Raw genomic sequence first — 24,001 nt, 5'->3', positions numbered from 1 at the left:
GTTTTGTTTTTTATTTCAGTTTACAGTGGGCTTCTTTTTCCTGACTTTACTTGTAAGTAACTAACTGTAATAATCTTGCAGTACTACGGTGTTTTTATATTTTACATGTGACTGTTGCATTGTGGGTCCTCATTGGTTTGACATTTCTGATTCTACTATGTTTGGTCCTTTTCACACCAGTGACAGTAAACATAACCCTTAAATTATAATACAGTGTCAGTGTAAGGCTTCTCTCTGATCTGATATTGATAACAGCTTGCTATTACACTTCCTTGCAGTCATTATAATATTTAACAACTTGCTTCCCCATTTAGTAGAATAGTTTTGATATTGATATATTAGGGGCCTTAACATCATATATATTTATTTATTCTAAAATATATATATTTTTGCTCATTGGCAGGATTGATATGTGCAGAATTAAAGCTATGTGGACTTGAATATGACAAATATGCAACAGCTCCCAGTGGTAACTTTCAATGGTGTTATTGTTTCCACAATGCAGTGGAAATTGCAGAGCACTGACTCGGAGTGTTAAGTGACCGACCTCAGTGCTGTAGCCTTTCTTCAGCTGCCTGTGTTATTTGTGTGCCAGGCTGTTGCATGTCTTCAGCGCTCAAACTTTGGTAGAGGCAGCGCTCGGCGTGTGAAGAATGGTGGGAAATGCAAGCCCCCCACTCCCCCTGCAGTGCACCTTTCTTTAGGATGCTTCTTTAGTACTCTCAACGTGTAGTCTTGACATCATGGGAAAAAGAGCTACTGAAACCACAGTGGGAACAAACAGCACGTGCATCATATTTCTGTGATGCCTGGATCCACACAGTGGTATGATAAGCTAGGAAAGGAGTTCTGTTTAAAAGGTTAGAGTAGTATTTTATGTTTTAATAAACCAAATTGTGCCAGTTTTGGAATCAGCGAGTTTTAGTCTACATTTTAGATAATAAAGGGGAAACTGTTCTTATGTTGCCAGTGTCTGAAGCATAAAAACATACGAGAAATCAGACAGATTTGTTGCCAAGCATGTGGCGTTCTATTCACTTATAGGAAAAAAAGGTGTTTCTTATTTTTGTTTATTACAGTGTCATTTGAGCAATAGCGCTAATTTCAGATTCACAGAGTGTGTCGCATGATCGGAGGGTAACAGGTTTTAACCGGCGTGCCTCGAGCAGAAGATAAGTGAGGAGGGGAACGAGCAAGTGCTTTATAGGGGGAGAGGGAGGGTAGGAGGGAGTGAGGACAAGCGGGTAGGAGGCTTGGAGAGGGAGAGCGAGAGAGAGAGCGGGTGGGCGCTGTGAAATCCGTTAACAGGGGAGCTCTGTGCATTTGTTAGACGTCTTGGCTGCTTGCCCAACTTGGCTCATTGTAATCAAGGCATGATCGTCGACTCCAGCCAGCCCTCTCTGCCGCCACGGCTGCCTTGCGCCTGGACCCAGCCCAGCTCCCAGCGCTGACATGGAAAGACCAGTGAGTGCCTTCTCTCTTCTTCCCCCTCGCTCTCCCTCTCTTTTTTTAGTATTAGGTTCCCCCTCGTTTCCTCTTCTGCTCTGTCGCAGTTTCAGCTGTGTCTCTGGCTCTTTCTCTCCCCTGCTGTCGCTCCCGTAGGTGGCAGGATCGCCGGGTAGGAGGTGGTGTGTGTGTGGGGGGGGGAGCCTTGGCAGCTTTCTCCCTACAGGCTGCTTCCTCCCCCTTTTGCCCGTCTGTCCGGGCATGGATGCCATCCGCTGGCAGGGTCTGTGTGCCGTTTGATCGCGTGAGGGTGTTAGCTGTGCTGCTGCACTGTCACAGGTCTCCAGGAGCCAGAGGTTTGCCATTTCTGCAAAGATTCTCCCCACTTTTTGGTTCGTTGACGCGGGCGTTTGCTTCACTCTCCGCCATTGGCCTCCCTGAGAATCGGAGTCGACAGCGAGTTTCTCTGTTGCGCCTATTCTTGGTGGTATGTCCTCATGGTCTGTTGTGTTTGGGTACCCTGACAACTAAGAGCAGTGAGGTAACCACTTTCCAGCCTGTTCGCCCCTTTGAATGACTCCAAACTTTTTTCACAACCGCTGAGCTTTTTGCAGCTTCCCAGACGATTTCAGGATATGTAGTTGCCGTCATTTTGCAAAAAATCAGACCGATTTGAGAGCTCAGTGTGAATTCAACTATTCAGCATCCCAGTGGCAGCCATTCCTTGCAGTGATGGAAAAAAAACATGAATAGATTCCTTGCGGTCCTCATAGTGAGTCATCGTTATGTGCTAGAAACCTTGACTTGTATGTCGTCAGTGAAGCAACAGTGGAGGATGACTGACTCACTTTGGCACATCTACGTCCTATGCATGTCAGGATGGTCTGACCCCTCAGAGTCACTTATGCAGAGAGTGGAGAACAGGACACTTCAAAATGAATTATGTTTTCCTCACAGATGCAAACAAGCAGAAGTGGCAAATTCTCTATTTGCCGGCGTTACTGTCACTTCTCCAGAGCTGTGAATAACAACAGATGATGCCGACAGTGATTCAAAGAGGGAGACACATAGCTGATTGATTTGACAGTGAATGTTGTTCATTCAGATTTAATCCCGTACTGCTGTTTATGTTTGAATTCTTTCTAAGAAGAAAAATGGTGTTGGCTTGCTATAAGAGAAGAAGTACTGATAATTGAAATAGTCTTGAAATGACAAGTCTGCTCTATTTTAGCTTTGGCACATATTCTATTCTATTCTATTCTATATTTGTGTATCACATCAGCCACACTCAAACTTGTGCAGGACTTTATTGTGTCTTTTATTTTCAATTAAGCCACGGTTTACAAAATCAACACAATGTTGTGCTACATAAGAGTTTAAGCAAGCAATTGTAACAACAAACTCATATTTGTGACCTACATTTAGGTCATAAATAAATGGATTATTTGGAACATTTTCTCACAGACTTCTATATAATTTGCCTGATTTTGGAATCGTCCCCCCAGTGGCGATGAGAAAGATTGCACTTTGCTTTTATCAGCTTCTGAAGCTATATCCTTGAATTACTGTTTGCTTTAAAGAAGGTAGTATAGCCTCTTTTAGCCGCTGGGCTCCAGAGGAGTGCTCCTGTTTCACCAGTTTTCTGAGCCACACTTTGGACCCGGGAGTAAGGGAGGGAGGGAACAGGAGGCTAAGCTGCTGCAGGTTAAAGGAAATTAGCTCTTTTTCATGCAGAAATCTGATGCTTCACTGTCCCTGCTCTGTGAACATCTGTGCACATTTAAGAGTCCTTTAACTTAATGCCTGCCCTTGCTTTTACAGTTACAGTTGGTATAATATGATAAAGTGAGGTTCTCTCTGAAGGAAGCAGGCTGTATGAGAGCACATGGAGCACATTTTCAGTATGGAGCCTCTATTTGTGCCCTGCTGATTGCATTGGGGTATTTAAATTTGGTCTGCATATGCATTCAGCTCGTGTAACTGAGCTTCATGATGAATGCTCCATCTGTGGTGGGTGTGAGGATCTATCAGTGTTATTAGTGTGTTATTAGTGTGCACACTGCTGCACACTGATGTACACAGGTGCCTTTTTAAAATAATTGTCAGTCCAGCTGATCAGCTGATGGTTACTTCACCTGTCAGCCTTGGTTTCTCCTCTGCTTGTAAGCAGGTTTTATATTGTTGCAGTTGCTTATTTAAATGTCATTGTAATTATGGTCAAACTCACAATATATACAGAAACACAAGAATAGAGCTGAGTGCTGAATGTAGGCATTTTGTTCTTTATTAATAAATGTGTCTAGAACAATAATATCAAATTCTTTACACTGCTAAAGCAGGTGTGTATGGTTTGGTTTGTAATCTTATTTGCTCATTGCTTAGTATAGATCAGTTGTAACAAAAGTTTTTCATTTCTAGACTATTGTTTGCGGTGCAAATTCAATTTGTTAAGTAATGAAAGTGTTTCACACACACCAAAAAACAGCTTGTTATAAACAGTGATGATTCTCCAGGGCTCTGCAGTAAAGTGGTCCAAGTGCTAAAAGGCATGTAGGCAGTTAAAATAGAGTCAAGAGAGTTTATGGAGGTCTCAATGGAGTCCTTTGAAACTTGTACGACAGTATTTCAGTTAGAGGTCTGGACATTGCTACAACACCTTGGTTCTTTTAATTTTTTCAGCCATTCTGTGGTAGATTTGCTGCTGTCTTGTTGCATGAGCTTTATACCTTTATCTATCAGACAGATGACCTCACATTTGACTCTAGAATTCCTTGGTATATAGAGGAGCTCGTGGACTTCAAGGTGTCCAGGTTTTATAGATGAAAAACAGGCCGAAGACATCAGCCCTCCACCACCGTACTTGACAGTTGCCATGAGGTCCTGGTGTGCTGGTACGTGCAGTTTTGTATTATGGCCAAACATCTCCACACTAATCTTCCCTGTCCAAAAGACATTGTTTCAGAGGTCTTGTGGTTTGTTCAGATGTAGCTTTGCAAAGCTAAGCTTTGCTGCCATGTTCTTTTAGAGAAAAGATGGCTTTCTCCTCTGTACTGTCACAAACTTTAACTTTTAACATGTTAACTGAGGCCTGGTATTTTTTCTGAGCATTGTATAGTTTGAGCTTGAGGTGATCCATACCAGCTAATGGCCAAAAACCCTCTGCTTCTATAGAGGTGGACACATTTGGTGATGTTCTTTTTAATCTAGTGCATTTGATTGGCAGCAGCTGGATTCTACTTGTAATTTGTGGGGAAGCAGTAAGTGTTCTTTTTCACACAGCTGTGTTTGGAAAATAAGAAACCTTTCACTGTCAAAATGACTGCAATTTGTCTCCTAGGTTCCCACACAAATGTTTAAAGAAGAAGTGATGCAACAAAGTGGTAACATTACTCCAGTCCTAAAAGAATTGTGAAACCTGTTGGATGCATGAACTTCAACATGAGACTGGGTTATTTCTGAGCTTGTGCCATATCCTGTTTGTTTTATTTCCAGTGAACAGTAGGGTTCAGATCATTTCATTCTGTTTTATTTAAATTTCACACGGCACCCCACCTGTGAGAAAACCAGGTTTAATGAAGCCATAGAAGCCTCAAAATAAGATCAATCAGATGAAATGTAAATGTTTTTATTTTTCTAATGAATACCTATAAATGTCTCATCCCAGACCTCCAGTGACATGATGCCTAAGAGGGATCATGAGAAGGACCTGGAGCTGGACAAGAAGATTGAGGCTCTCCGCAGGAAGAATGAAGCTCTCATGAAGAGGTACAAGGTGAGAAGAAGCCTTCACATATAGAAAAGCTTCTGAGGTTTTATGTGTGGAGCTTGCAACTCTTTCAGGTTTCCTAATTACTTTATTGTTTGTAGGAGGTAGAGGAGGACAGGAAAAGAGCAGAAGAGGAAGGAATGGCACTGCAGAGCCGGAAGGGCAAAGCCGACGATCTTACCATCACAATCAGCAAGTCCGCTAGTGTGAGTGTCAGCAAAAATAATGATAATAATAATTTTATCTTTAATTCAAAATCCCAACACGTCTCAGTTTTACTACCTGAATAAGAAATGCTGCTCTATTTAATAAAGGAAATCTGTCAGCTTGACTCTTTGGGCTTAAATTATAAAAAATACATGAAATAAGTTAAACTACAGAAAACGTTCTGGTACATCATTCCTGAAGTGGAAAGTTTTGTTAATGTGCAAAAAAAAGAAAAAAACAGGAATTTCTGTTATTTAAATGTTTATTTATTACTTTGGTGTTGTATGAAAGACTGTGGGGGAGGTCTCCATCAGTAGGAAATGCTGTACAATTTATGAGAATACAATTAAAAGGAAAATATTTTCACATTTTTCAAAGATGTCCAGTGGGCCGGTTTGGAGTCTCTGCCCCCCCCCGGCCTTATATTCGACACCCCTGGTTTTTTAAAAAAGCTACATTAACTAATATCCCACAGTGTTGTCTTTGCATTTGATAGAACCCATCTGTTCTATCAAATGCTGTTAACTACATCAATATTTCATATATTTCATAGACTGTCCTTTTCTTTGATTGGAAGCAGGATAGTCGTGTGGTGGTGACAAAGCCATTCAGTGGCGGTTCACCAGCTGGGAAGGGACAGCAGGAAGCCGGACCTGACAGAGGGGGAGAGGCTCCTCCACAGACTGCTGGCCGAGGACACAGGAAGCAACTAACGGTCACCATGGCTGGCAAAAAGGTAAATTAACTACAAGGAAAAAGTGACAAGGACCCAGTACAGGAGAGCCAAAACCCCATTAGCTTAAAGTCTAGTTATATTGTAACAAGGAAGAATGCCACAAAATGTTTTTATAAAGATCTGTAATTTAAGAATTACAAATATTTCTGGTAGTTTTTTTTTCTTTCCATGAGCTCTTCTTGCATAGGCAAGAATGTGCATCCAAAAGAGTGTTGGCGCATTTAAAAGACTCTACTCTGTAAACCATGGGATGGCTGTGTGGGAAAATCTCAATGGACTTATTGAACAATGAGGTGGAACCATTTCATAGCAGGATGAAATAGATCTCTTAGAACAACTTTCTAAAGATGTCCCTTAGAAGTCTTGGAGCCACACCGGGCCAGCAAATCAAAATATAACACAACAAAGCAACTGGATCTCCATCCATCCATCCATACATACATACTAGGGGTGCAACAATACACAAAATTCACAGTTCGGTTCGATACTTTGGTGTCACGGTTCGATATTTTTTCGATACAAAAAAATGTTCATGCTTTTTTAATTTGTCATTTATTAAAATTATAAATATATATTTTAACTCAAACGTACAGTTTTTAAATTTAATGTTGCTGAAACAACAAAATAAAAAAAATAAATCTATCTGATCGAGAAATCGCTCATCTTTGGAAAAGAGAGTTTATTACAGAGAAATGGCTCTTATAAAATAAAAGCTCTACTATACGCTTCTTCTGGGCTATATTCTCAGCAGCATATTAAACATATCAGGTCCCCATAAGGAGAATCCTGTGCTAACGGCTGTCTAAATGACTCGGGTAAAGTTTGTAGCATGCATGCTTGTTGTTTTTGTCTGCTTCCACTTGTCTTTGCACCAGGATGATGTCGGAGTAAATGTGCAGTCATATTCGTTGTGTTCCCACTAGTGCTGTCAGCGTTAATCTCATTGAAATGACCTTAACGCCACAACGCGGCAAATCTCCGTTAACGAGCTACCGCGGATCGCCCCGTGCATGGGGCTGGACGGCCAACACGTTAACGAGCTAACTGCGCTAACGCACTAGCTCCCACCCATGTAATTGAGCACTGTGTGGCACATCCAACATACAGGGAGTGCAGAATTATTAGGCAAGTTGTATTTTTGAGGAATAATGTTATTATTGAACAACAACCATGTTCTCAATGAACCCAAAAAACTCATTAATATCAAAGCTGAATGTTTTTGGAAGTAGTTTTTAGTTTGTTTGTAGTTTTAGCTATTTTAGGGGGATATCTGTGTGTGCAGGTGACTATTACTGTGCATAATTATTAGGCAACTTAACAAAAAACAAATATATACCCATTTCAATGATTTATTTTTACCAGTGAAACCAATATAACATCTCCACATTCACAAATATACATTTCTGACATTCAAAAACAAAACAAAAACAAATCAGCGACCAATATAGCCACCTTTCTTTGCAAGGACACTCAAAAGCCTGCCATCCATGGATTCTGTCAGTGTTTTGATCTGTTCACCATCAACATTGCGTGCAGCAGCAACCACAGCCTCCCAGACACTGTTCAGAGAGGTGTACTGTTTTCCCTCCTTGTAAATCTCACATTTGATGATGGACCACAGGTTCTCAATGGGGTTCAGATCAGGTGAACAAGGAGGCCATGTCATTAGTTTTTCTTCTTTTATACCCTTTCTTGCAGCCATGCTGTGGAGTACTTGGACGCGTGTGATGGAGCATTGTCCTGCATGAAAATCATGTTTTTCTTGAAGGATGCAGACTTCTTCCTGTACCACTGCTTGAAGAAGGTGTCTTCCAGAAACTGGCAGTAGGACTGGGAGTTGAGCTTGACTCCATCCTCAACCCGAAAAGGCCCCACAAGCTCATCTTTGATGATACCAGCCCAAACCAGTACTCCACCTCCACCTTGCTGGCGTCTGAGTGGGACTGGAGCTCTCTGCCCTTTACCAATCCAGCCACGGGCCCATCCATCTGGCCCATCAAGACTCACTCTCATTTCATCAGTCCATAAAACCTTAGAAAAACCAGTCTTGAGATATTTCTTGGCCCAGTCTTGACGTTTCAGCTTGTGTGTCTTGTTCAGTGGTGGTCGTCTTTCAGCCTTTCTTACCTTGGCCATGTCTCTGAGTATTGCACACCTTGTGCTTTTGGGCACTCCAGTGATGTTGCAGCTCTGAAATATGGCCAAACTGGTGGCAAGTGGCATCTTGGCAGCTGCACGCTTGACTTTTCTCAGTTCATGGGCAGTTATTTGGCGCCTTGGTTTTTCCACACGCTTCTTGCGACCTTGTTGACTATTTTGAATGAAACGCTCGATTGTTCGATGATCACGCTTCAGGAGCTTTGCAATTTTGAGACTGCTGCATCCCTCTGCAAGATATCTCACTATTTTTGACTTTTCTGAGCCTGTCAAGTCCTTCTTTTGACCCATTTTGCCAAAGGAAAGGACGTTGCCTAATAATTATGCACACCTGATATAGGGTGTTGATGTCATTAGACCACACCCCTTCTCATTACAGAGATGCACAGTAGCCTATACAGCTTGGAGTAAGACAACATGCATGAAGAGGTTGATGTGGACAAAATACTCATTTGCCTAATAATTCTGCACTCCCTGTACTGTTTTACTTTAGTCCATGACGCGCTTACCTTCAGGGTCATACGTCACATGAAGACCAAAATAGTTCCAAAGGCCAGATCTGAATGAGGGTGGGGGAGGTTCAATTTGCAATGTTGCTACGAGAGCTTAACTTCTGTCTCGCTAGCTTGCCCTGCGCTCAGTGAATCTGCGGTCGACTACTCCGCCGAGGCTACACTGTCGAGCGCAGATCCACAGAGGGCTCAACACAGACAGCAGAAGGAAAGTTGATAAAATAAATTAAAAATGTTGTATTGTTCGATACATATGCATACCGAACCGAAAGCACTGTATAGAATGGTTCAATATCGATACGAGTATCGTTGCACCCCTAAGACATACATATCTAATTCAGAGTTGGTTTCTCCTTAACCTAACTCAGTGAGAGGTCAACATGCTTTAACCATGTATCCTTAGTTCACATGCTAAATTGACACAAATCTGCAGCTTGTATTTACGATGTTTATATTATTATTTAGTATAAAAGAGAGATGGCACAATACCACTTTTTTATGTCCAATACCGATATCATAATTCTGGATATCTGCCGATACAGATATGAATCCGATATAGTGTATTTTTAATCAATAAAACTGTTTTTTTAATATCTTGCTGCATTTTGTATAAGTTCATACTCAAGTTTAAATAAACAAAACACTAAAGCTATTCTGTTATACTGTATGTAAAAAATGCACTGCACCCAAAATATTTCATAGTTCAGCAAAACTGATCAATCTAATAAACTTAAACCTGCTCCATCCTCCCTATTCTGGTATTTTAAAGAGTACTTAGCAGAAATATTAAGCAACCTAACTAATAGGGTTGCAAACTCCCAGCAAAAAAAAATAAAAAATAGGGACCCACCCCCCACCCTCCACCTCATGATGCTTAATCGACGTAATCAACTTTAATTTGATGCAGTGTGAAAAAAAATGCACAGAAATCAATTATTTTTCAAGAAATATTAAATAGATTCAACATCTTTCTTCAACAAAATTGCAGACTGCACAGATGGTTCCCAAAGGAAAAAGTAGTATAGCTTACTAGGGTATATTAGACTTAACAGTTACTATATACAGTAATGGACTTCTATTCATTTTACATCAAATTAAAACTTTGGGTGTCAGATAATTATTTATTAAAAGCTCGACATTTTAAATGAGAATAAGAAAGAAAAGTATGTCTTTGTGCCCCCTTTTCCCTGTTCATGCCCTATCGGCCCCCCTGGCTAAACTTTGCTAGATCCGCCCCTGCACAGTTACGTCAGCTGTAGAAAAAGATCCTCGAGTAGAAAGTAATATTAAATAAATTCTAACAACAGCTGATCAAGCTTAAACGTGCTGCTGTTGTTCAGCCGCTGGTTTCTTTCTGGTGCAAAGTGGACCAAAAACAAAGAAGAGAGATGGACTTGCGACAGAAAAGCCGATCAGCTGATCATTGATCAGCTTCATGATTGAAGTAGCAGCAGGAAGAGGCAGTCGCTCCATATATCAGTTGATAAGCTTAACATGGGAATGCTTTACAAATAGAGATGAACTTACACACTTGCTTTACTTCTCTCTGGGATCACTTCCTCGGAGATGAAATGCTGGTTTGAGGCTACAAATACACACAGCCGCTCTATCACATGACCACACTGCTCCTACGTGCTACGGTTATGAGCCGAGTTACGCCATGTCGCAAGTTTTGTGAGGTGCTTTTTTGATATTTAATGGATCAGATTACATTTTTTATTTCTCTCCGATATCCGATCCAGTAATTTACGTCAGTATCGGACCGATACCGATACATAATATCGGATCGGTCCATCTCTAGTATAAAATAAGACATGCTGATTGGGTCATTCATTGGCTAATTAGGGCTAAAGTACAGCTGAGACTTGTAGTTAGTTTTCAATGAGATAAAAGGTAGTGATGGTGCTAAAGTTGGGGACATCACAAAAATTTGTCAAATTTTTAAAGCGTATGAATGACTTCACCAAACCCACAAACTAGTGTCTAAGTACTTGTAACTGAGAATCCTTAAATGAATGTTTCAAATTGTAGTGCAGAGCACATACTGACACTTATGTAATGCTAATAATATGAGTAACTGACTCTCCAGGGTAAGAGGGTGGTGAGTGAGAGGCCTGAGAAGAGGCCGGGCCCTGTGGACGTCAAGAGCCCCGCCGATGATGGACAGGCGAGGCGTGTGGAGTCAGCGGGGAGGGCGAAGCAGCCATCTCACATGACCAAGAGAGACTCAGCACCACAGGTCCGACTCACGCACACCGAACACTCCTGCCTGCTTCCACTCTCACTCCCTCCCCCCTCCCTTTGTTTATTCTCACATGCTGCACCGACGTGTTTTACATAGATATGAGACATGTTGTCTGGCCCATCCCCTCCATCCCTGTGATGGAGCATAATGGTTTGTTGACAGGAGGTGGACCGGGCTGTGACTGACTGGTGTGAGATTAGGAAAGGAGAGGGTGGCTAATAGAGCTGTGGGTTGAACAGATGCTCTGCATAACTAAGTTTTCAACCTTTTTGAGCTGTTTTTACACACACGCTGCAGCTCTGATCTTCTCTAGATGTCACTCGACAAAGGTACGTGTGAAAAATTCAATTCAGGCAACTTCCTCGAGTAAACCGCATGAAGAATTTCCTGTCATCTCCTGCTGTGTGTTTCACGTGTGAAAGGGAAACTGAGGAATATACCTTGACCCGAATCTCCTAAAATCATCCACAGTTAACTTTTACAAGTTACTCCGGTTTGCTTGAGATGCCATATTTAATGCAGGCAGGGACTCGTGTGCCCCTGCCATCGTCTGTGAAATGCAATGTGACCTTAGCCTCCCCTCCCACCCCCCCCAGAAAGTCTGGAACAGCTGCTCTGCCTCAGTCTGAAGCCTGACGCAGACACACACACTCACAGACTGAAATAAATAAGCTGATGCACAGGCAGCTGATCCTCGCCACTGTAAACACAGACACAATCTGGTCATAGGGTGGGGGTGGGGGGGTGGGAGGGAGGGGACATGAAAGCAGGAGTTGCAGAAGTACAGGTTCAGTCTAAAATGTGCATCTCTGCTACCGATTGGCCGATACACTAAGTGCTGCTCACTGGGCGTCTGGGTTAATGTGCACTGAATCTATGGGCTGAACACATTGTTCTTTTTGCCTTTATTTCTGGCCCACTAGGTCTGTGCCCCCCCCCCCCCCCCCCCCCATTTATCATGTGGACTGAATCAGCACTTGAACAGTAGCCAGGGCTCCAGTGCACCAGTCATCTGTGAATCCCAGAGACCTGGTTTACGTAACCTGTGTCATTTCACTAGGTTTATATGAGAGCAGCGGGGGAGAAAGCTGCTAAAGGGTGATACCGTAGGAGAACATACCATGGATCCATCTGGCAAGCTTTAAAAAAATATTTGCGTTGGTTCACGCTGAGGTGCACATTGCTACTGCACTGCCCTGCCTCTGAAATAATTATCTGATGGGTATGTGTGTGTGCGACAGAGCGAGAGACACCCTGGAAATAAATAATGACTCTTTGAGAGACAGGGGTGTGGCTGTGCAGCGGTGTCTCATGCAGCCTGGAGGAACCTCATGACCAGACTGCTCACGCTCACGAGAGAGAGAGTGACAGGGGTAAGGAAATGCAGTCGGACGGAGAGGAACAGAGGGGAGGGTGAGAGAGAGAGAGAGAGAGAGACACTTGGCAACCGTGCCATCTGTTTCAATCTCCCCTCATTTCTTTTTCCTGAAACTTTAAGTGGTCCACACTCCTCTGGCACGATTGTTTCCCTATTCCCACCATCCTGAAAGGGCCGATTTGATCTAATTAACATTCAACTGCCTTCTCACTCTGAAAAGGCTCATTATGCGAAGAGACAGACCTGGCAAGGTGCCAAGAAAAAGGGAGAGGAAGACGGAGTAGTGGGATGAGAGAGAAAAGAGGTACCCGGGGGTCTTTGTGTATGTGTGAGCTATACTCTCTCTGGATGTGGGCGTGTGAATGATCGTGTGGGCGTCCCAGCCCGTAGGTGTGTTACCAGCCCACTCGCTCTCCCCGGTGCCTATTGTCCCCCATCCTCCCTCAGCTGTTAGAGTGTTGCTGTTAATAGCAACATGACTCATCCTCTGTGTTCACCAGAGCGCATCATTGAAATCAGAACTACACCAGAATAGAAATTAGCACAATTCTGTACCTCTAATAAGCTGTGTTTGATTTGCAAACCGCCAGGTGGTTTCCAAGGTCAGCTACCTGCTAACTGCAGTCTGCCCCTGTGCAGAGTGGACAGAAATTACATTATAATTGAAGCTGTTGTGCCAAGTTGTGCCATTACACTTTAAGACCACTGGGTGGCAGTCTAGACCTCTCAGTCCTTCCTAATGGATGAGTCAGTGGCCTGATTGTGACAGCAGCAAAGCGATTCTTTACAACAGTGTTTAATTAGCGAGAAACAAGTTGCTGTGTCACACTTATAACTGCTAAGCTCATCTTTTAATTTCTCCTCTCTGACAGGATGAGGTCAAACAGGGGCAGAAGCACACTGAGGAGCATCACGGGGTGTCAGAGCAATGCCAGGTAAATTAAAAAAACCCTCATACACAGATGTAAACATTTAGATGCTGTGTGTCTAACCTCTCTCAGCTCAAAGGACTGCAGTTTCAGCTCATCGTGACCACGTAATTTGCTGATGATCAGTCAGTGAAAACAAGGTTTTCACCAACACTACGTTAGCATACAAAGCACAGAGAATAGCAAATGCAAATATGCGCTCTGTCCACATCACAAACACACGCAGACAGCACAACACGTTGCCGTGCACGTGCCCCTTTTCCTAGCGCTTCTTCCCATCTGCCTCCCGCTGGCTTGCATGTCAGCCTTGCTGCAGTAGCTCAGAGCTGTCTCACAGATCTGGTGTGCGATAAGCAGCCTGACTGGGGAGGCAGGAAGGATTGGCTTCAAAGGCACGGCGGATTCTCCACATGACAAGTGATGCTGTTCATGCCTCTCTGGCTGCTGCAGTCCTGGCCTACACAGATTTCAAGGAAATACCATGTAGATTTTTTTTTCTCATCATGTTGTAAAGTGTGTTACACTTTTGTGTAACAAATATACCATATGGACCTAAATCAGTGCAGCTTTTGGAAGCTCAACTGTCACTGAGAGTAAGATTATGATCTCAGCAACTGGCCAGGTTCACTTTGTAATATCCAACATGCCTTCTTTGGCTCCTGGCAAAAAATTAAAAAAATTTTTAATTAGCAGCTGGGGCGGCAGCAGATCATGGCCTGTTGGAACATGTGAAAACCGTCTTCCCGTGTGACCCCTGATGTCCTCTGAGGGCCAGCACAGAGCAAGGAGAGACGAGGTGGAAAACAGGATGAGGACAGATGCCATGTTCTCCAATAAGTGTAGGCAGGAGGGCAACATGTTTACTTCGATTTGATTGGCCCTCACCTGAGGGGAAAACATGACCTGTCATAGCTTCTTACCAGCACTGTGTTGCATCTCTTTTTCTCTCACGGTTTTAGCTGCTGCTTTGAGCTTCAATACAGATTTTTATGGTCATTCCTGGTACTCAGAAATCCAACAAATGTATTTTTTTTCTAGACATCAGCACGCTCTCTCAGAAACTGCTGGTCTTTTTCGTGACATCTCTAGTCTTGGTTTGCTTGAAGGCTTTATAACACAAGCAGCTTCTGCCCTTTCTGATGTGTTAATGAGCCTGTATCAGATCTCCTTTTACTATTAGCCAGCAATCCTCTCTGCTCTCATCACAGTAATCAATAAATAGGTTAAGAGGGGAATGGAGGAAGAGCTTCTAATTGTATTTGCTATAAACTGTACTTTTCCTGGAACACTGATCGGTATTTACCCAGGGAGGCAGTGGTTAGCACTTAAAGTTATGCAAAATACATCAACGTAGCAGAAATACACACATTTGTGGTTCCCACAGATCTGTATATGTATCCATTATTATAAGTTTATACACTGAAATGCTGTCTTTTGCATGCGCATAGGATATCGAGAACCTGCAGGCCATCACAGACCTCAACGTCCCCACATCAAGAGAGGAGCAGGAGGAATATTTAAGGTGGAAGAAGGAGCGTGAGCAGATTGACAGGGAGAGGGTGGCACGCCATAAAAATGCCAAGGGCCAGTGGAGACGAGCGTGGGACATGGATAAAACTGACAATATGTAAGACTTTTTAAAGAGTTAAAGGTTTACATTCATATTCCCATTGGCTGTAGCTGTTAAAGCTGAAGGACTAAAAAAGAAATAAAATAATAACATTTTAAACCAAAATATGGCAAAATATGAAGTTCAGAGATCAGTGAAATACTGTGGAGCTGATTTTCAGATGCATCTTTGTTCTAGCACACCTGAATTAAATGAATGGCTTGTTACCAGGCCTTTGCTAAACTTGATTGCTGAAGAAGTAATTCCACCATTTGATTCAGCTGTGCTGGAGTAGGGATGCATCTAAAAGCTGCAGGACAGTGGCTCTCGAGGACTGGAGTTGGAGACCCCTGATTTACAGGATGAGTAGCTGCATTTTGAACCATCTGTGACTGAAAAAGACTAGAATTGGGTAATCCTATAAATAGGGAGTTACAATAATCCAACTGGGAGGTGATTGAGTCGTGGATAACTGTTTCTATATCTGTAATTCTGTGATGGTTTAAAGCTGCTGTTCACAAAACTACTTCTTTGTTTGTTAGAGGCTGAACTATCCAGGATTTTAAGTTATAGTTTAACTATAGCGCTTGATAAGCCAAATAAAGTTTTGCTGTCATTTAGTTGAAAATGTTGCCAGGACTCCAGGATTTTAGATTGTCCAAACAATTCAACTTAATTGAATTTTATTTATATAGCACCAAATCACAACAACAAAGAGAACCCCAACAGTCAGACCACCCACTATGAGCAAATACTCGGCAACAGTGGGAAGAAAAAACTCCCTTTTAACAGGAAGAAACATTATGCTTTGTAAAGAGTCTAGGGGTAACATGTATAATGAAATGGAGGTCAAGTAAGCAGTACAAATTCCTTTAAAGAACAAAAAAGTCCATGTTGGGTTTGGAGGTCGAACAGTGGACTGTCACTTTTAAGAGAAGGCTTTTTCAGTACTAAGATATTTTCAGTATGCAGTACCATGCAGGCTAAAAATGGTCTTATTAGCACTAAGGCCTTTTTTTTTTTTTTTTTTTTTTTTTTTTTTTTTTAAGTTATTCGTTTTGTAGATTTCCCCTTTTCACTTTTAAATTCTTCCTTCACTGAAAGGCTCACTTCACTTAGGCAGATGAAGAGGAGAAAATAACCCCGGAGAACATTGTGCCTCTTTGTAGTTAAATTATTCAGTGAAGAATCCATTAGATGAGGTTTCTGGATGTTGTGCATGTTCTAACACATGATTGCAAGGCTGATTGTCACCAAGTCACAGGACGATGTTACACAGCTAAAACATTACCAAACAGTTACTTATGTATGCCTAATATAACTTTTTTCATGTGAAGGAGTTCATGAGCTACATTTCATACAGCGTTGCAGGCTGCTGCCCGCATTGGTGGGGGAAAATCACACGATAGCACCCCAAACTGACCGCGGGAAAGAAATACAACTCGTTTATTGTGAACTGTTTGTTAGATTTCAAACAAACTGAGCTGTGGCTGTACAAAGACTGACCAAGTTGCAGAGTAAATTAATGTGCTGTTTAGGGTAGTATCCAAATGTAAAGGCACAAGGAAAGAGCAGCTATTTTTAGCTGGGGGGTTAGGGATGGAAATGCCTTGCCTTATTTGGCGAAGCATTAACAAGGCTCCCGAGAAAGAACAGAAGAGGAAATGTGTTTTTGATTCGACAATTTACGCGGTTTCAGAGGATGTTGAATGTAGGAATGGAATCTCTGCACAATCTTAAACTCTAGGCCCACAATGATATACTGAAATGTCCGTTTATGTTGTGCAGATGAGATGTTATAGTGCCTGAGGGGGGAAAAGATGAATGATTTTGGAACATGATAGAGATATTAGTCACACTGGGTTTTGTTACTGTCTAAAACTAAACCTCTGCTTCTAGGTTTTCAGACAAATCCCTCTCTGACAGAGAATGGGGGCCTTCCAGCAGAGGTAAGACAAAAGACACAGACCTTACTGAGAACGTAAGGAGTAAGACGCTTCATAACAAATCATAAAAAAGACATATCACATTGCTGCAGGAGGAAGAAATGCTAGAAGAGGACCCAGGGCAGGCAGCGATTCAAAAGGTATTCCCCACATAATTTAGTGAACAGTTAAATCCCATAAAATACTCTTATAGTGTTTAGACTTTTAAACTTTTGGTATTTTTCTGACCTAGCTCATGACAAGCGAGGCAAAGACAAGGGAGCTAAAAACGTGCAAGTGATGAGCAGTAAAGCAAAAGGCAAAGATCGCCTGACTGGGCGGGCCAGAAGGTCAGTAACAGCTAAACACAATGGGCTGCTGGCAAAGGTGATTCAACCATCAGAGCGTTTTTCAACATAGCTTCAATTAGCGGTTACAAGAAACATCGGCATGACTAATGCAGTACGTAAAACGGATGTGGAAAGACATGCTGTTTTTCTGCACTGTGCCCTAATGTACAAATTCCCCTGGATGTCATGAGACTTAATTTAGAAGTGGTGGCAGCTGACTAAATAACCCAGAAGGTCGCATTCTGTCCCCCCCTCCACAGTTTCTCCTCTGCTGTGAAACACCACTTGATGGTGAGCAGGCCGTCTAGCCAATCTGGAGCATGCAGCCTGTTGACATCACATTTTGGGGTCATCTCAGATTGCTTAGAACCCCATCAAGTACTAAACAAATACCTGGTACTAAGTACTACACCTAATGAGAAAACCCTAAAAACCAAGCTGAGCCGATCTGAGTAGGTGCTGGTGGAAAAGGCCATATGTGCGCTGTAATGCAATCATAATGTCCAAAAAATTCCACAGCCACAGAGCTGAAATTGAGGCACTGTGTGGACTTGGAGTGAGAAAGATTATTTTATGTCTCTGTAAAAGTAGGTAAGGGTAAGGATTTGGAGGGGGGCTCTGTAAAACAGCACTCGGGTGTGAGATTCCTGTTATCAGGCTGTGCTGCTGTTACAGTTGGCAACAGATTTGAGTGTGGGCAAAGGCAGCCCACAGGCCACCAAAGCCATTTTCACACATACACTGCAGCTCTCGATGTTTCTGGATATTATCCAAATGGAGGTGCGTGTGAGAACTTTGTCTGATGTAGCTGAATTAAACATGAAACAGTGTTAAACAGTCTTTAGCTCACCAGTTCCTTAGTACAAAGTTGGTGCGATTTCCTATCGCTGATGTGAGGAAAAAAGGGAAAATGTAATAATTGGCTAAATTCACAGCTAGCAAGTGGTCATCTCGTGCTCTGCTGCATGCTCTACCCAGACAGCACCCTTACCTAAAACACACAAAATCCAGTACTGAGTCTACATGTGACAAAGGGCAACTGAGGACAGTGTCCCAGCCTGAGTCTCTTGACACTGTCTGGAGTTCATGCATGAAAAGCCATTACAATCACAACAACTGAGACCGGTGTGTGTCTGTGCCTCGGAAGGCTGAGCCCCAACCTCAAATCACAGCTCTTGCTTTCCACATGTCCTTGGACAATCACCTGATATGACTCCCATTGGTCATTACCTTTCATGGTGTAGTCATTGGTTTTTGAGCAAGTATGTGACTGAGAAGCAAATGCTGTTATAACACTGAAATGGCCTGCAGCAGTCTCGTCTGACCCGTTACTCGTGGAATCTCTGAGGGCGACCTGTAAATAGGGCTTATTGCTGCACATCCCACAGATGCTCAGTCAGACCATTTGAAGGCTAACTGAGAGCTTTGTGCTCTTTTAATGTCAAAGAAAAAAACTAGTCCTGAACTGTTTTTGCTTTGTGGTGTGACATGTTGTCCTGCTAAGGGTGAGATGCTGTGGTGCCATTGTAGAAAGCTTGTGGGGGTGTGCTTCTTCTGCGGTAATGTTTAAGTGGACGGTATGTGTCAAAGTACCACACGAATGCCAGGACCTAAACTTTGCCAGCTGAACGTTGCATTGTGATAAAATGATCTGTGTTATTTACTCTTGTTGCTGATTGTTATATACAATATTGCAGCATGCTATAACTTGCAAAGAAAAAGAGATTCACAACACACTGCTTTTTTGTTTCTGAATACCCTTTTTTCAGATGGCAGGCAAATGATGATGGAGAGAACCTGCAGGTGAGAGGTGAAACCTCTTTTGACCCTGCTATAAAGTGAATAATAAAAGACATCCATTTAGCAAGAAACACTCCTGTTTTTCGTTTTGATCTCATCTTTTAGATGCCTGAGACGACGCTGGAGGAATTCCTTGAGGAACTTGATGCCCTCACAGACGCTAATGCAGACGAGCTGAAAGATCAGGACGCAAAAACAAAGCAGTCACCGAGCCCGGATTCACTGAGCACGCCCGAGGAAGCGAGTGAATCAGCAGCCTCGGTGTCGGCTGCTATCCTTAGAGAGGACACCCCGACTCAGGAGAAGGCAGAGGCTTCGTCCTCTCGGGGTTTGGAGAAGAAAGTGCGCTTCTCTGAGGAACTCATCCAGGGGGCTCATGCAAGGCAAACCACGGGGTCTCAAGAGTCAGAATCCAGAGGTCCCAGCTCTGTGAAAGCTTCCTCACCTAAAAAGAACAAGCATGAAATGCAGAGGCCACGTCAGCCTCTTGAAAGTGCCAAGCAGGATGATGGGAGTCTTCAGGATAAAGGAGGTGGGCCAGCTGCACCTTCTTTTGCACAGCAGCAGGGATCTGAAACTGATTGCACTAAAAAGGACAGCAGCCCACCCACAGCTCCCAGCTCCCCCCCTGCTGAAAAAGCCTGCACCCCTCTACATGAGATCCAGCCTGTGGAACTTCCTAAGTGCAACATCAGCAACACAAACACAGGTACGCCTGAACTTCAGCGAGCCTGATTTTTAAGATTTATTTATTTATTTTTCTCCTGGCTGCGTGTGTGGATGTTCCAAGTAAACTAACCGTGCTTTTGTTTTCACAGAAGAGCTGATAGACTCTGGTCTGTCTGTTCTGAGCCTGGAGTCTGGAGAAACACACCCAACACACTCCACCAGCAGTGACAAGGTCAGTGTGAGAATCAATAGATGTGCAAATGGAGGGAAGTGCAAATGGATGAGGAGAGCAATATATCTGCACTGCAGCTGCGTATTATCCAATTTTAATTCAGCCCCTCTGAGTCTTGATGGAGTGCAGGAGAAATAGTCTTGTGAGAATGGTTTTTCATTTCATCTTCCACCTGAACAGATAATGTATGATCGTTCATACTGAGGAGGGAATGAGAAAATACAGTAAATGTAAAATACAGAAAGTTGCAGTTGGTAATTTTTATCCTTTTCTCTCTCTCTTTTTTTGTTTGTTTTTGCAGGCACGAGAACATGGGAAAATTGTTTAACTGACGTTTTCTGGATATAAACACTGAAACCAAAACACAGCATTTGGATGCATTATTTTTGCTTCAAAGTAGCTCGTTTGCAATACTGTTTATAGCTTACAGGCAAAACTGTGGGAGCTGAATTTTTGTCTCAAATGTGACACATGAATGGTGAGACACCTTTTTCCCGCTCGATTATTATTAGTGTTTTTTTAATTTTTTTTAACATCAGAGCACTTTATGTGTACAAAAACATGTGTACTGACATCTCTTTCTGTATGGAAGTACGCTGCTTGAGTGCAATATCACTGAATGTTTACACCTTTGTATGAAAATGTTGAGGTACATATCAGGAGGCTAGCTAATCGGTTAAATTTAGATAGCCCTTGACATTAAACCAAGCCACAGTCTAATTACTTAGTGCCTGATTCTGCCTTAGAGGTATATTTTTTTAATTTATTTAGCTTATTTAGCAGGGACGATGCACAATAAATATATTGTACCGGATATAGCTAAAAGCTACTTTTCAGCTGTAGTCCCTGAGTAACTTTTCAGTAACTGAATAAAGATTGTAATATATGACGATACATAGTTGCAGACCTCCAGTAGAGTTTTTATTTCTACATTTAAAAGTAGTAGACAAATGGATATTATTAACTGCTTCCAGCATCCATAAATAGCCTTTGGGAAGTATGAAATCAGTATATTGTTAAAACGCACATTTGAACCCTAATGTCTTTGGCCAGTGACCAAGACAGTCCAAAGTTTACAAAATGTTACTACTGACATGCTGTAAATGTTTCTGCTATTAAGAGCATTGAAAGGAGCGCGCCACTGATTTTTGATATCAAGACAGGAGCCTGATGATGTCATACTCTGGTTAAGATTATCTGAATTTGGGGATGACAGCTTTGCAGTCATGAAACCTCACAACTCTGCCCATAAGTGGCAGAAATCTACTTGATTTAAATTTGGCCTTTTTACTTATCAAGGTCGTCTCCTTGTGCAGCTCTGAGCCACATCCCCTGCGCCTGCTGTTTTTACATTGCTTTGTGGTCCGACTACTTTTCACCGGGGAAAATAGAGGAAGTATACATTTGTGTCACAGTGTGGGGGGGATCAGCACTGGGGAACTGGATCTATGTCCCAGAGAGCAAAGGGCAGCCTGAAAAAGGAAAATTTACCCTGTCAGAGCCTTAAGGCAGGACATCCAGAACATGCTCGTTTCTTCTTTCTTTCACAGTCATGAGCGTTGTGCACCATGAATATGTCCCCCACACTCAGACGATCGGCACAGAGTTCTACTGTAACATCCCGAGGCGTCAGAAGTAAAACATTCAGTCCAAACCACTGGGACTTGGATCAGATGGCGCCCTGAAAATGCCTTTCTTTTTCTAAAAGCCTTAACTCAATTAAAAAAGAAAAACGAAAAGAAAAAAAGCAGCCATGCTGGAGTAGCTTGCAGCGCTGCCCAAGGAGGCCATCTAGAAGAGCCAATTTCCTCATTCTGTTTAATGCAGAACTAGGTTTAGAAAGAAATAAATGCGATCCAGTTGTAAGATGACATAACTCACTAGTGTACTCCTTTATTGTTAAAATAAAAAGCCAGCTGACGGTAAAGCATAACACATTTGGATGTTTAAATATTGATTTATAACACTGCAGAGTAGAAACCTTGCACACTATTGTTGTGTTCCCTAAAGCACAGTTTTACAGCTGAATCCCGATGATCCGGTCTTCCTCACTCTTCTTATGTTATGTTTTGGCACTTAATTTAGGATTGTAATGTACTATGTTAGCTGATTCTAAACAAACAGTGTACAAATTCTGGTCTTTGGGCCCCTGTGAGTGGGGGGAAAAAATATAATTCAAGCATTTTTTGAGTTGGGTGAATTGAGAATGCCGGGATTCAGCTAAAATTCCCTTTTGTATTATTTGTTCTGTATTATGTTTGTGAAAGAGAGCCTAATATCTTTCAAGCTTCCCTTGATTAATATCTTAGCCAGTTGTTGTGCCTTGCATATTGGCTTCTTCAGCTATTGAAGGTGTACTTTAATTTATGGTTTGTATATTAACTGCCTCATTTATTTTATTTATTTGCCTATCCATTTCGGACAGGAGAATGTTACCAAGTAAATCTCAAGCTGTGTTTCTCTGAGTCGTATTTTTTTTCTCCTTTTTAAAATTTATTGCCAGCCTTTGATGCTATTTTGGTAAGAAGCGACAGTTATATTAAGAAGTTTTTGGCTTTCGTCAATGCCACCGTGTAGTAAACAGTTATGTAACTGTAAGTGGAAAACACAGCAGACATGCTCTGAGCTGCGGTCTTGTCTGTGTCTACGGAGGTTACATAAAATCAAAAAAGCAAGAAGCGAGCCACAACGTTTGAAGCCAGTCCATCCGTTAAGAAAGAAGGGGCCTTATTTTGTATTATATGTGGATAGCAATCTATCAGTAGAAGGAAACATCTGTGTGAAAAACAGGTCACTGTTTCCCTTTGAAGTATTTTTTTAAATCTCCCTGTGAGATTTCATGTAGTGGAAGAAACACAATCATAGAGCATTTTATATTTAAGTGTTTAGTCCTTGTTCATTCAGTTTGTTTAACATCTGCACTGTCACCTTCCTTAAATGTCAAGTTTCTGAGGTGAGATGAGTTGGTTGGCGGGGAGTATGCAAGTACCCCCCACGTGTGTTCTCGCACTGTTGTAATTAGATGTGCCTGTGTATGCGTGTGTGCTGCATTTCAAGGTGTGATCCCAGCCTTTTTTGCTGCTCAGAGTACTCGCTCTAATTTGAGTCCATGTGCAACATGTCTTCATTTGCTGAACCGCTCGGAACGAAGCATACGCCACATGAATAAAGATTTTCTGTGTTTCAAAGGCTCCGGCTGGCATCGTTTTGTCACCCTGTTCACTTCACTTTACTCGTGCACCTGAGCAAACGCACAGTAGTCGGTGAATTTGTTGCGTGCAGGTTTTTCTTTTGTTTCGTCACTCTTAACACGTTATCGGAGGACCAGTGCGATAAAGACAGAGCACGCTGCAGCACCAACGGTCCATACATTTTGACTTCTTGCCTACAGACTCTGCTTTCATGTTTAATTTGATTAACTTCACACGGGTTCTCTGAAGAGTTGTTGCATTAGACACAGCTTTCTCTCAGCCCTGCAGGTGGGATCCCATAGGTGCTACTGTTTTAATTATCTCCTCACAAGTCTGTCTCCATGGCAGCGCTCTACCTTTGAGGCCTTTGAGCTTGTGACCTGCTGTACACTGTTTTTACTTTTTAACACAAGAGCACAAAAAATAGGTAGCTGTAACACTTCTGGATCACTTTAATGCTATAAGCTAACTAATGGTTTGAAGGGTTTGACACAATAGCGCACCAAATTGGGGGTGTTGATATTATGGAAATAAGACCTGTAGGCTGTGTTAGAGGATTGAAGTGCAGTGTGGGATTATGTCAGCTGTGCACTGCAGTGGAGAGAGGCTTACTATCCTGAGGAAAATTTTTTAAAAAAGAGATCAACATTTGGTCCAAGCAGCTTTAAAGCAAGACGATGTCGAGGCCTGTCATCCTTTTTTGGTTTGCAAAAACACCCTTCTGTTTTGGTGCTTTGGTTTGGCGTTTGCCTATGAGAAAAGAGTCGCTACTCCAGGCTGTTTCATAGAGGTAAAAGCAGTACTTCTACTAGTTCTTCTGGGCAAATACAATTACACCTAAACATCAAT

At 42.3% G+C, this 24,001-nt stretch overlaps 1 protein-coding gene across 4 annotated transcripts; it reads left to right on the top strand.

The window, feature by feature from the left end:
* Positions 1 to 1,247: 1,247 nt before the first annotated feature.
* On the top strand, positions 1,248 to 23,150 carry ccdc9b (coiled-coil domain containing 9B). 4 transcript variants are annotated; one of them, XM_085256913.1, is made up of 15 exons: positions 1,809 to 1,933; positions 4,229 to 4,337; positions 5,111 to 5,218; positions 5,314 to 5,418; positions 6,000 to 6,155; positions 10,914 to 11,063; positions 13,320 to 13,382; positions 14,825 to 15,003; positions 16,885 to 16,934; positions 17,024 to 17,071; positions 17,164 to 17,260; positions 19,030 to 19,063; positions 19,166 to 19,769; positions 19,879 to 19,961; positions 20,263 to 23,150. In XM_085256913.1, exons 3-15 carry the CDS (start codon positions 5,123 to 5,125, stop codon positions 20,287 to 20,289), a joined length of 1,692 nt encoding a protein of 563 aa, XP_085113039.1. In that variant the 5' UTR covers positions 1,809 to 1,933; positions 4,229 to 4,337; positions 5,111 to 5,122; the 3' UTR covers positions 20,290 to 23,150. The 4 variants fall into 4 exon arrangements, with proteins under 4 accessions (XP_085113037.1, XP_085113036.1, XP_085113038.1 ...); XM_085256911.1 differs by lacking the exons at positions 1,809 to 1,933; positions 4,229 to 4,337 and adding an exon at positions 1,248 to 1,464; XM_085256910.1 differs by lacking the exon at positions 4,229 to 4,337 and having other exon boundaries at positions 1,528 to 1,933.
* Positions 23,151 to 24,001: the final 851 nt, after the last annotated feature.

This window comes from Mchenga conophoros, linkage group LG19, assembly GCF_057382185.1.
Source record: "Mchenga conophoros isolate Kocher_MC1m ecotype Shallow Benthic linkage group LG19, M_conophoros_male_GT1.1, whole genome shotgun sequence".
In the NCBI taxonomy this organism is placed as follows: domain Eukaryota; kingdom Metazoa; phylum Chordata; class Actinopteri; order Cichliformes; family Cichlidae; genus Mchenga; species Mchenga conophoros.
Note: the sequence above shows the minus strand (reverse complement) of the source record. Positions and strands in the feature narration are given on the sequence as shown.